Source organism: Leptonychotes weddellii, chromosome 10, assembly GCF_054177405.1.
Source record: "Leptonychotes weddellii isolate Sample4059 chromosome 10, ASM5417740v2, whole genome shotgun sequence".
NCBI classification, from domain to species: domain Eukaryota; kingdom Metazoa; phylum Chordata; class Mammalia; order Carnivora; family Phocidae; genus Leptonychotes; species Leptonychotes weddellii.
In genome coordinates this window covers 115,991,478-116,004,188 of record NC_138378.1, presented here as the reverse complement: position 1 = coordinate 116,004,188, position 12,711 = coordinate 115,991,478, and the positions used below count along the sequence as shown (strand labels likewise).

The window sequence follows — 12,711 nt, the reverse complement described above, 5'->3', positions numbered from 1 at the left end:
AGCTACAGGCTGCCCCCTGCTGCCCCATATGTGCATTGCAATCATCCCCAATTCAACTACTTTCTCCTAAATAGCATTCAGCGGCCCATTAGTGGGAAGTTCCAGAATAAAGAAAATAAAGATGATGACCCCAGAATATTTTTTCCAGTGCTGAAAATGCCCCCAATTCCCAGGGACCCGGGGTCTTCAGAATATAAGCCACTGAGTTTATATTTTGGAGAGCCAAGGTCAAACTGTTTATGTGGGAAGCTTTTCCTCTGCAAATAATAATTTAGGCAGAGACCAGAAATGGCGGTCAGCAGGGGTTCTGGTCCTGGCACCCTATTTCCTGCCCATGGAACCAGTGAGCACCCAGGCTCTGCACCAAATCCAGATAGCATCAGCCATCCCTCATGAGGCTGTCATACTTCAGTGAGAAAGGCAAGCACACTCTCAAACTTGAAAGTGCTATACAATTATTATTTTTAATGCAATTATCTATCAGGGAATATTTAAATGATCTCCCACAGATCTCCCAGAGCCTAGATTGGTATCGAAAATGTGGAGTGCCTAATTGCTGAAAATTATCAAGGATACTCGTGGGGAAAATGGGGACTAGTTAAGTGTTAGTGAGCGCAATAACACAAGTGAAAAATAGTTAATAGAGCACGCCTGAGACCACTATCCTCAGCGAGGCCTGCTTGTAAGACTGGCCCTTCACCGGGCTCTGGGAACCTAGATTTCCAGAGGGTTCTCTCCATTACCTGATAAAAATGGCTCCCTATGCATAAACTGTGCTACAATATGGTTCATGCTGAGCATGGGCTTTCCTTCTGGGACTCCGGGACTTGGGGACGCGCTACACAGAGGTAGCAACATGACTTGCCCCCCGTGAAAGCCCTCGGCACTGAGTCTCTAAAGAGCCTACCCGGTCAGGGCACCTGGGTGGCTCAGTTGGTTGAGCATCTGACTCCTGGTTTCAGCTCAGGTCATGATCTGGAGTCATGAGATCGAGCCCTGCATAGGACTCCGCACTCAGCTGGGAGACTGCTTGAGATTCTCTCTCTCTCTCCCTCTGCCCCTCCCCCTGCTCGAGTGCTTGCTCTCGGTCTCTGTCTCTCAAATAAATGAATAAATCTTAAAAAAATAAAATAAAGAGCCTACCTGGTCGACAACCTTTCACACGTGTTGTCACAACTCACTGCTGGGGAGCCAGCGTGTCCTGTGTGACTCCTCTGCGGACGGTTTAGAAGCTTGTGCCTGGTTTCTCTGGGCTTTGTCTTAGATGCCTTTTTTCTTTCCTGATTTTGGTTCATTTCCTTTGGCCAAAATAAATCAGGGCCCTGAGCACTACCGTCGGCTGAGTCCTGGGAGTCCTCCTAGCAAATCGTCTACCTTGGGGGTGGTCTCAGAGACCCTGACACGCAGCTTCCCGGTGTGGTGGGGACCAGCACAGTCAACACACTCGTGCCTGGCTGGAGAGGCGTGCTCTGTATGCTGCTGTCATGAAACTGTCCGTGTCCTTTGACTCGGTCACCCCATTCTGGGAACATGTCCTGTTGAAACAAGGCAACAGAAAGAGGCACAAAGATATCCATCAGAGCTAATGCTAAATCCAGAAATAAAGTAAATGTCTAAGAACAGGGAAAGTGACCAAGTATATTACGACACACCGATCCTAAGAAACTGATCAAAGTGAGAAGTATAAAGATTATGAAGAAAGACATGAAAAGATGTTTCTGGTGTTAAATTTTTTAAAGCTGAGTACAAAATGGTGGGCAAACTGACAGCAAAGAACTAACAAACAGTAGGATCAAAAGTGACTGTTAAAGTGAAAATGGCTGGGATGACAAGGGGGTGTGGATTTCTCCACACATAAATTACCTTGAATGCTACTGTTTTCATCGCAGAACTTTCTGGGGACTCGGTAGGAGCAGCTGAAAAAGTGTGAACGATGGGGGCGCCTGGGTGGCTCAATTGGTTAAGCGACTGCCTTCGGCTCAGGTCATGATCCTGGAGTCCTGGGATTGAGTCCCACATCGGGCTCCCTGCTCAGCGGGGGGTCTGCTTCTCCCTCTGACCCTCTTCCCTCTCGTGCTCTCTGTCATTCTCTCTCTCTCAAATAAATAAATAAAATCTTAAAAAAAAAAAAAGTGTGAACGATGGCCCTGAATCCTTCGGCTTTCACCACCTTTTATAAAGCCTTTAGGGTGTGTGCATGGGGGCAACGGAGGTTGGTGTTAAGCCAAATTTTTCATCTGGGAAGGGGAGATCTAGGGGACAGGAGGGAAGCCTAAACTAGACAAGCAAATACTTGCCCCACCGCAGCCCCTGCCTTCCCGGAGCCCCGCCTCTCCCTGCACCCCATTCCTGCCTCTCATCTGCTGACCCCCATTTCTGCTTGCTCCCAACTCTGCTCAGCAACGTCACACCTGCTGGACCGGCTCCCCGCGGCTCCTCGGCCCTGCCCTGCAGCGGGAGGGACCCGCCGTCCGCCCGCCGCCCGCCGCCCGCCGCCCGCCGCCCGCCGCCCTCCGCCGGCCAACTCGGAAAGGGGCAGGGTCTACAGGCGGTTGGCGTGGCTCCTCGAACAAACCCCACCCACACCTGCCCCGCGGGGCGGAGCCTCACTCAGCTTGGCGAATTCTCCCAAGTTGCTGCCACCTGGCCCACGGGGGCCCCGCGAGTCGCTGCACACCAGAGCCCAGGCTGTAAGGTTCTACCAGGACCTACGTTAAAGTCCTTCTTGGGGTTGGGAGCAATCCATTAAAATACAGCTCCAGCAACCCCCAAATCCAGGGATTTTTGTCCTGTCCTGGAAGGTTGTATATAAAGTTACATCTCAAGGTGTGGGGTGTGGAAGAGGCAATGACTTGCTCAAGGACACCCAGCAAGTCACTGGCAGAGCTGGGACTGGAACCCAGTGTCCTGATTCCCTTTGTGGGGGGGGGGTCCCCCAGGCTGGGCTTAGGGAGACCCACCCAGAGTGGATCTGGACACTTTTCCGGCTCAGTGACTGAGGAAACAGAATGTGTTCAAGCTGGACTGGCAGGTGAAGTCTTTCTCCCCACAACATTTTATTTTGAAAAATTTCAAACATACAGAAACGGTGAAAAAAGGGTTCAGTGAACACCCATATACCCATGACCTAGATTCTACAATTAACATTTTGTTGTATTTGCTTTGTCACATTTCTATCTATCCCTCTACCATCTGCCAGTCTGAAATGGCTTCTAAATTAAAGACCAACCCCCCACAGAAGTCTTCAGCCTCACATACATCAGGCACTTGGTCATCCTGGATGCCCCAGCTGGCCTTTTTGGTCTTCTTCCTTGTCTCTGGACCATGTGGCCAGGGGACCTGGGCCAAGGTATCTGGGCAAACGCCATGGCTGTTCCAGGCTGTTCCAGGCTGCTCCAAGCCTCAGCCTGCAGTTGACCTTACAAGAGGTGTCCCATGCAGCAGTCAACTGCCTTCTGTACACACTCTCATGGGACCTCTTCTAGATGTTCGAGGAGGCCAGAGCTGCCACCCCTCGGCAAGGTAGAGACCTGTCCTGGCTGTGCTGGGGGCACAGCCACCGAAGAGAGAACCACCACCGGGGCAGCCTGCTTCTGGGCTCTGGGCGTTCACCCAGCCCGTCTTTACCGGGAAAACATCAAGGTCATGGAATGCCAGCCCACCTGGCCCAGCTCTGGAGGAAGAACCCAGGAGAGAGGAAAGACAGCCCCCACCGGCCCCACCACCTCTGCTTTTGGACTGATGTCCCAGAAGGTCACATCACTCGGCCTCCTCCTCAGGCAAGTGCTGGTGGCCGTCACCCCATCTCCACTCCAGGCTTCCCCACCGCTCACCTGGGCCATAGCAATGGTACTCCCCTGCCTCTTGCTCTTTCCTGCGGCTTCTCGTTCTTTCCCTTGTGCACTAACTGCAGGCACAGATCGGGCCAGCCCTGTGCCCGGGGCCCTGTTGGCCAGTCTCAGACCTCGCCTCTCCCCCGACAGCCCCCCAATACCAGTGCTCCCTCCTGCATCCACGCTTTTCCTACTCGCCCCAATTTTTCCACCTGGCAAATCCTCTTCCCCTCTTCACTCCTTGGGGCACCTCTTGCTTGAAAGCAGAATCTCCAGTGCGAGCTCGGGTCGTTGGCTGAACTCGTCCCCACACCCCAGGGGCGCCGGGCAAACCTCCAGGGAGTATGGCTTTGTCGGCGCTGTGTTGTCCGGGGGTCTGTTTCCCAGCTGCGCAGAGAAGGGAGCACCACGCCCAGCGGATCGGTCCACAGGAAGTTTCAAGGAAAGAGCCGTGCATCTGCCCACACATACAGGAGGCATTCAGAAGCCGGGAGGGCTGGAAGTGCCCGGTGCTGGGGGCAGAAGCCATGAGGGAGGGGGGCCTGGAGCCACAGAGCGACGTGGGCCGCACTGGGTCAGAGCAGAATCGCGGCCGAAGGCTCAGAACACGACTCCACCTCCCCACCGGGTTCTCCTTGTTTGCTTCAGAGGATCTAAAGACAAGGCCAAGCCTCAGCGAGTAACCGGGGGACCTTGGACACTCACTTAATCCTGCTGGTGAGGACCTCAGTTCCCTCCGAGGTAGAATGGGGCTGGAAACGCCTGTCTTGGAGGACCCGGGTTCAGCGAGATGAAGGATGGTGCTTTGTAAGCCCTCCAGGCTGATGCGGGTAGAACAGGTAGTAACTGCACAGTGTCACTGATTTTCCCTTGCCGGCCACTGCTCAGAACCCCTCCGGCAGCCGAGCATCGGCCGGCATCCACTCTGGAGCTCACAAAGCACCTCCATCCGCCTTCTCGCGGGAGCCCCGCATCTGCGCCTCTGCGGGGGAGCTGGAAGGATGACTATTGTCAGTTCACAGGCCCCAGGAGGACAGGGACTGCTCAAGGTCATGTGGCAATTGGAGGATGAGCCCCAACCCCCAACCCCCCCCACCCCCCCTGCATCCTGTCTTTTCTTACTGCCCCAGAAATCCGGGCTTTGGTCGCTCCCCCATCCTCCATGCTGTTTTGAGGTCTCCAGCCAGGGGGCCAGGGGTCAGAGCTGAGGGGCAGCTGAGCTGGGCCTGGCACCGACGCAGAAACTCTCTCCAACCCCCCCCTCGGGGTTCAGATGTCACACACACACTTGGGAGCTGCCCTGTCCCCCGGGCAACAGTCAACACAGGCAGAAGCTCAAAACACAGCTAGGCTCAAGTGCTCTCCCCAGCCCGCATCAGCCACTCTGAGCTTGGGGTCTAGAGGGCCAGTGAGGGGGACCCCTGCTCAGGCTTTCCTGGAGTTAGGAGTGGAGGGGGTCCCAGGAGAGGTCCGAGCTCAGACAGGAGCCTCTCTCTCTCTCTCCGTCTCTCTCAATTTCTCTATTTCTCTGTCTCTCTGCCACACACACACACACACACACACACACACATGGGGATCCACCCCACCCCTGGGTTCCGGAGAAGCACATCAGCTGGGTACCAGCTGCCCTCAACCAGGCTGTCAGCCTTAGACTCCTCCACGGCCCGGGCTGGCCCTGTGGTGGGCAGGGGTCTCGCCGGCAATCGCCAAACCCCCCAGGCCCCAGAAGCAGAGCACTTGGCCCTGGGAACTAATGGTGTGCAGCAGGACCAGCTGTGGAGGGAGCTCTTGGAGGCCGAGAGGAGGGGCCAACAGCGCTGGTGAGTGCCCTGCCTGAGCCCCAGCTAATTCAGGGTCTAGGAAGGTTCTGGAAGCAGAGAGACCCATGAGAAGGAGTAAGCCAGGCAAATGGTGTTGATGGAAAAGTGCTCTGGGCCAGACCGGAACCTAGAGGGTGGGAGGGAGAGGTGGGCAGGGGCCAGGTGACCCCCCTCCTTCACTCTGGGGTCCCATCTGCCTTTGGAATAATCTCTCCAGCTGGAGCTCCTGGGATAGCGCTGTGGGCTGGCCAGGAAGTCATGACAGCATTGGGGGTTTGGGACGCCCTGGCCCTCTGACCCAGGAGAGAGACATCCCTTCATGCATTCATTCAATCCAGACATTCCTAGGAGAGCCGCCCCGTCAGGCTGTAATGAGGGACAAGACAGCCCTAAACCCGGCTCCTTGGAGCCTCCATTCTCAGGACAGGGCAGCCAAAAAGCAAGCAGAGAGACGAAGTACAGTGTGATGAGTGTCAGGGAGTGAGGGGAGGGTGGGCGCCTTCTTTTTACAGAGGCCTCTCCGAGGAGGCGGAGCCCTGAAATCTGAGAAGGGGCCAAGAAGAGTTTGGTGTATTTCAAAACAAAACAAAACAAAACAAAACAAAACAAAACAAAGACTGTCTGTGGCCGAGGCCGTCAGTGAGGGGACGGGAGCCTCAAGATAAGCAGTAGGAGGAACGTCTCATATACTGTAAAAGATCATATTTTTAAATGTAATGAGACACCATCAAGGGTTTTAAGGAAGAGCATGATGTGATCTAGCCAAAGATCTGGGAAAAATTCAAGGAATGTTTTTATGGTAGAATTCCAACAATTGTTGATGGATTGGAGTGAGAATGTGTGTGGGGTGTGGGGTGTGGGTGCGGTGTTGGTGTAGAGAGTGGGGCTGTGGGGGTGTGTGCATGTGTGCTGGGTGTGGGTTATGAGTAGGGTGCGTGCAGTGGGCGGTGTATACGTGGGGTGTACGTGGGGTGCATGGGGGGACGTTCACGAGGACAGGGCTCTCTGGTGCGGGGTGATCTGCGCAGGAGGACCCGGGAGCTGAGCGGATGTGGGCGCGGGGAGGAGGTGTCAGGGGGCCGGACCTCCAGCCTGGATCGTTAGTGGGATGATCCAGGGGTTCATCCCTGGGTGAACTGCGGCTCCGGGGTGAAGATGCGAGAGCTGGTGGGGTGTTCAAGGCCGGACACATCCGGGTGGCCGCCCAGGAGGCCGCGGAGTGGCAGGAATCAGGAGCTGGACACTGGCCCCACAGGGATGAAAAGCAGAGAGGCGGCCAGGCGTGGAGGGGAGAGCGGACGTGACCGCTGAGGGACAGGGCGTTTCTCCTGGGGGTGACAAAAAGAGCGGTGATGGTGCAGGGCTCTGAATATACTGGAAACCACTGGACCAGACCCTCTGCAAGGGTGAACTTTATGACACGTGGATCTGCTCACGAGCGAGGAAGAACCCACGCTCCCCGGGAAGGGCTCCCCGAGAGCAGGTGGCAGCACACAGCCAGCAACAGTCACCGGACGGCAAGTAGCCAGGAGACCGAGAGAAGCTGCCAGAGAAGAAAGGGGTCCCAGACCCCAAGACGAAGAGTTTAGGGAAATCCAGAGCCGCGCTCCCCACAGAAATACAGTATGAGCCACATCTGAAATCTTCCATATTCTAGAAGCAGCCTTAAAATATATGTATATAACGGGAAACTAGTGAAATCCATTTTAATGGTGTATCTTATCCAAAATATTATCTTTGGGGCATGTAGTCAATATTTTTAAAAGTATTGAGATAATTTGACATTCTTCTTTGTACCAAGTCTTTGAAATCAGGTCTTACGGCGCCTGAGATGTGCTCCGTAAACCCCTCTCCTGAGGTTTTTCTGGATAGAGAAACTGAGGGCCCAAGAACACAGTGACCTCGTTCAGGGCCACAGAGCCCGCAAAGCAGGCAGCAAGCAGAGCGAGGACAGGGACCAGGTGTTCCCACCTCATACCTCGCTGGCTCTCGCTAAGTCTTAGTGTGGCTCTGAGGTCAAGGTCCCTGCCTTCTGTCAATTCAAAACCAAAGCTATTGAAACATGGCTCCCACATGACAGAAGAGGGGGTGAGGGTGGGTGGGAGGGTCAGGACACTTGGGGAGGATGGGAGGAGATGAACGGGCCGGGGGGGACGCGAGGGTCAACTGCAGAGGGGAAGCAGATGAGGGAACAGGGCCCCAGGAAGGGTCAGGTGGGGAGGTTCCCAACGTCTCAGGAGGGTAGGCTAAAGACAGAGAGCTCCGCTCAAAGTCTGAGCACGGAACAATAAGGCAACTTGCAAAAGAACCAAAAACAACCTCTAGAAAAAAAAATCTGTAACGTTGAAATACAAAACACAACTGAAGTGCGCATTCATAAACTCAGATTCATCACAATTACTCGGAAAGACAAGGAGGGGGAACACATGGAAGAAGAATTAGAACCCCAGAGAACAGAGCAAGAAGATCCAACATACCTATCAACAGAGCTCCCCAAGGGGAGGCGGGGAGAGATGAAATTTTGGAGGGGGAAAGTGCTCGAGAATTTTCTAGAACCGAAGAAATGCACGCATGCACCGACTCTGGAGGATGTGCTCCACAACAGGAGAGTACACAAGAAAGGAAGGCCCGGGACCCCGAAAGAGGGGACCCCCGAGGGGAGGTCAGGACGGCAGGAGCGGGTCCTGGGCAGCAACCCTCGTGGGAGCAGGGCGACCCCGTCTCCCAGACAGTGGCCTCTAGAGAACAAATGTGAATGAGCCGGTGGATTACCTGTTGCCTTTGACTGTGTGGAAGATCACACAGGGAGGGCTTTACAATTTTGTTGGAGAGTTTGGAATCAGTGATCTGTCCACAGAAAGCTAAGAAAACCAGGGGGATTATAAACCCTAGAAAAAAATTCCAAGTTGTCCAAGGAAGGGAAGGGGATCCCATGATCCTAGATAGTTGCTCAGTGAACAGTATTTACAGAATCCTAAAGATATAAACAATACATATCAGTTCAGCCCAAATCCATAATACAATAATTTTGGAAGAAATGAGGAAAGGGAAAAGGGGCAAGAAAGCTAACTCATAATCTCCCATAATAGAAAGTCCACAGATATGTTTAGTTTCAAAAACCCAAGAAATGGCAACCTGGATTTATCATTCCATGATGGGCCCAAAGAAACAGCAAAAGGGCTGGAAACGTGACCAGACGCTGTAGGGTTCGGGGGCTATGAGGATTGGGGCAGAGAAGCCTGTTTTTATTTTAAGTCTCACAGAATTGTTCAACTTCTTAAAAACAGAATAAAATAAGAGTTAAATTAGCAGCACAGGTAAAATGCCCTTCTCGTTGTCACTGTCCCGGTCTCCTGCCCTGTCCCCACTGTCCTCTGCTGTGCACACTGAGAGGCTACAAAAAAAAGTGAGGTTTTTCTTCACAAAACACTTGAGGGCTCCCACGTGGCTCTGAAAATGCAGACGCACACAGTGGGCTCGCAGCTCTGCGTTCCCCATCACAGGCCACCTCCTCTGGTACCACACATCCCACTCCGGGAAACGTCACTAATCCTTGAGATATTTGCTCGGTGTGGAGGCCACACTATAAATACTTGGTTGGTTTGGGGTGTTTGTTTCACTGGATGACTTTAGTTCCCCTGTGACGTCATAAATGCGTCGGCGACATTGACTCGTTCACCTGACACAGTGAAAGCCATTTGTTAAAAAATGTCATGGGATGATATGTCACTGCCCACGTGTTTTCCTTTTCAGGGCTCAGCACTGGAGTTTCCTGAAAGACTATGACCCCCTGGTAAGGCCAACGACGTTCCTGACATGCACACTTGCACTGGGCATGTGTGCTCATTCATCTAACGTTTATGGAGGACCTACTGGGTGCTGGATGCTGGAATGGACAGAGACAAAAAAATATATACTGTCTTGTGTCAAGAAACTCAGGGTCTGGGGGAAAAAAAAATGCTCAGAGCATTTAGATATTAGTTCTCCCCAATGTTTCTAGATTTTATTAAGATGAACCAACTGGAAATGATAGGTGTCTGCTTCTGGTAATGTTTTCCCCCGTATGAGGATGTCAGCCATGTGTCCTGAGTGATGTGTGTGGGGGGGTGCCCCATGTGGAGATGAGCTTGGGGGAACATACGTTGGAAACGAATTCCCTGCTTCTAATATCACCACCTCCAATCCGACTCCACATTGCTACCAGGACAACTTTCTTAAACCACAAAACTGACCATATCTCTCCCCTGCTTAAAATCCTTCAATACACCTGCACTTTTCAGGGTGGCTCACAACGCTTCCCATGATCTAAGCTTGCCTGCCTCCCCACGCTGACCTACATGCTTTTTTAGCCACACCTTCGAGCATGCTCTCCCCCTGCCTGAAATGCCCTCCCCACCTTGTCAGTCTGGTGGACTCTTATTCATCACTCAAGTGCGTCCTTCTAGAAATCTCTCCTTCCTGAGCAGGCTCGGTCAGATCCCTCTGTTCTTTACTCGCCAGCATATCCAACCGACTCCTTTGATATAGCCTGTCATGTTCCAGTGATCCATTTCAGCAGGCTGTGGGCTCCCTAAGAGAAAGGACAAAACCAGCTTCACCGCTGTACCCCACTCACCAGCCGTGCCCTACCCCCCAGCACCTAGCAAATATTTAGCACTCAGTTGATGTTGGATAAACGACCGAATGTTGGATGAATCCGGCTGTAAGAACTGTCAAAGAACCAACCTGGAAAATGAGCAGCGTGCCAAGTCATCCCAGGCAGTGGCCACGCCTTGCCAGCTTTAGGGGAAGGTTTAACGTCTGCCTTCCCAGCCCGTGGGCTTGCTGCCTGCCCTGGGATAGAAGATGTCGTTCATGAGACCTGAAATCCTACACTGAGCTCCCGGCCTGGGCTTCCAGCCTACAGAGTCCCCCTGCCAAGGGCTAGGGATTAGCAACTTGACCACGACACCTGCATCACGCCCAAAGGTGTGGGGCCCCCTCGGCCCGGAATTTCCCAGGGGAAAGCGCGGATCCTGTTCCTTCTGTTCCTTCGCTGGTCCTGTAGCCCCTATTTGCCCCAGGGTAGCCCCGAGTGCACCTGACACGAGGGCTCATCAGATTCTTCTCAGCTCACGCAGTAACTCACTCATTCACCTTCCAGCCATGTGCGCGAATGTTCAGACCCCCAGGCCGGGAACAGACCCAAATGCCATCTGTGGCGGGGTGGGTACGTAACGTGGAATGTTCGCACAAGCCACACGAGGGCGCGTAACGGGTGGCAAGGACAACGAAGGAGTTGTAGCCACACGCAAAAACGTGCACGAACCTCGAAAACACGTCCCTGAGAGAAAGGAGCCACGGTCTTACTAAGATAAAGTTCAAAACCAGGAGTTAGAGAGGGAGCCCGGGCTGCCTCGGGGGTGGGGACAGTGACTGAGGGGTCTGAGCAGCTGGGTCCGGGGCGTGTGGCATTTCAGGCAGCTGGGGGGTGGTGCCTGCAGAGGCCACCTGCCCCCTTCCCCTCCCGTCCCTGCTGAGGGCCTGGCCGCGTGCACGCCTCTCCCCTGTTCCGGGCAGCTTGTGACACCACCTGTCCCCTCTCTTCAGGGCAACAAGAAGGAGCCTGTGCAGCTGCTGGAGAATGTGCCTCTCTTCTCCGACACGGTCCCCAACTCCACGAACCAGGTGGTGGGCAGCAGGGTGGACACGCCCCTGGGGCAAACCCTCATCGGCATGGACTTCTTCTTTGTGGACGGAGTCCGGAAGAAGAAGCTGGAAGCCGAGCTGCAGCCGGTGTAGGAGGCGGAGGTGGGTGTGGGGGCGGCCCCTCGGCCCCCGTCAACGGCCCACACGCGTCCGCCGGGCTTGCCTTCTCTCCGGGCCCCCGCACAGCCTTGCCAAGGGCTCCACTGGCCCGTTTTCACTCATGAGGTTAGAAGGACTCCAGGAGCTTGCCCCTGGTCTTGGACCCGGCAGGGCTGGGGACTCCCTCTCGGGACCCGTGAGAGGCAGCCCTGCGTCTGTGGTCACGAGCGGACGGCCTGGGTTCAAATCGTGCTCCTGACTCTGAGCGGCTGTGTGACGCTGGGCAGGTTGTTCGAACCCTCTGTGCCGCCATCCCCCCGCCCCAGACAGACTTGTTTCCTTTTGCCACCATCACAGTGGCCACTCACCAAGGGGCTGCAAAGAGCACGTACGTCCTATCTTACAGCACTGGAGGTCAGAAATCCAAAGTGGGTCTCGCCGGACTGAAAGCAAGGTGTGCGAGGGCTGCGTTTCTTTCTGGAGGCTAAAGGCATCGGACTCCTCGCCTTTTCCAGCTTCTCGAGAGAGGTTGCCCACATTCCTCGGACCGTGGCTGCCTCATCTCTGAAAGCAGAACAGTAGCATCTCCAATCTCCAAACCTCTCTCTCTTTCTCTGCCTCCTACCCTCCATCTTTTAAGACATCCAGGATAATCTCTCCATCTCACAGTTCTCAATTTCACCAGGATGCAAAACCCCTTTTGCGTGTAAGGTAACATATTCCCAAGCCCCGAGGATTAGGACAGGGGCGTCTTTGGTGGATTATTTTTCTGCCTACCACGTACAGAAATAATAAAAGTACTGATTCTAGAAGGTTGTCGTGGAGATGACATGGGCTACCATGTGTAACCGTTCAGAGCAGTGCCTGGACCATGGTATGAGGGTGTGTTTGCCGGGGACACCCTTCTCTTGGGAGGGAGAGTAGCATCCCGGTGAACGATGCAGGGAAGATGTGGGTCCTCACACAGGGGCTGCTGGGAGGTCGGCCCTCGGGTCAGTCTCTCCATCTCCTTCGTTACTGTGTGATGTTCTGGGTGGTCACAGTGAGGTCGGAGCCAAGCCGGGAGGAGCCCACCGAGCTGAGGTCCTGCCGGCCGCCCCTGGGGACCTGTGACCCAGACCCACTCCACGCCCTCTGTGCTCTGGGGAGGCCATGAGGGGGCTGCGCCTGGGCTCAGCCACAGCAAGAAAGGGGAGCAGGGTGCCTGGGATCCAGATGGGGTCTTATTTCCATTTGAGAGAGAGGGTGGAAGCAAGAGATATTCTGGGAAC

At 54.3% G+C, this 12,711-nt stretch overlaps 1 protein-coding gene and 1 long non-coding RNA gene across 2 annotated transcripts; one reads left to right on the top strand and one right to left on the bottom strand.

Annotated features, from left to right (window-relative positions):
• Positions 1–3,025: 3,025 nt before the first annotated feature.
• LOC115938472 (uncharacterized) lies at positions 3,026–4,887 on the bottom strand. The gene is made up of 2 exons (XR_004073574.2): positions 4,539–4,887; positions 3,026–4,290 (listed from the first exon to the last, which is right to left on the bottom strand). It is a non-coding gene; the product is annotated as an uncharacterized LOC115938472 (long non-coding RNA).
• A 492-nt stretch (positions 4,888–5,379) lies between these two features.
• CIMIP5 (ciliary microtubule inner protein 5) lies at positions 5,380–12,252 on the top strand. The gene is made up of 3 exons (XM_006750907.2): positions 5,380–5,653; positions 9,407–9,446; positions 11,243–12,252. The coding sequence occupies exons 1-3, from the start codon at positions 5,403–5,405 to the stop codon at positions 11,432–11,434; spliced, it is 483 nt and encodes a 160-aa protein (XP_006750970.1). The 5' UTR covers positions 5,380–5,402; the 3' UTR covers positions 11,435–12,252.
• The last annotated feature ends 459 nt before the right edge of the window (positions 12,253–12,711 follow it).

Coding starts and splice junctions, on each gene's coding strand:
- CIMIP5 (XM_006750907.2), top strand. CDS start 5,403: ATGGGGATCCACCCCACCCCTGGGTTCCGGAGAAGCACATCAGCTGGG. Junction 5,654..9,406: donor AGGAGGGGCCAACAGCGCTG/GTGAGTGCCCTG, acceptor TTTCCTTTTCAG/GGCTCAGCACTGGAGTTTCC. Junction 9,447..11,242: donor TGAAAGACTATGACCCCCTG/GTAAGGCCAACG, acceptor CCCTCTCTTCAG/GGCAACAAGAAGGAGCCTGT.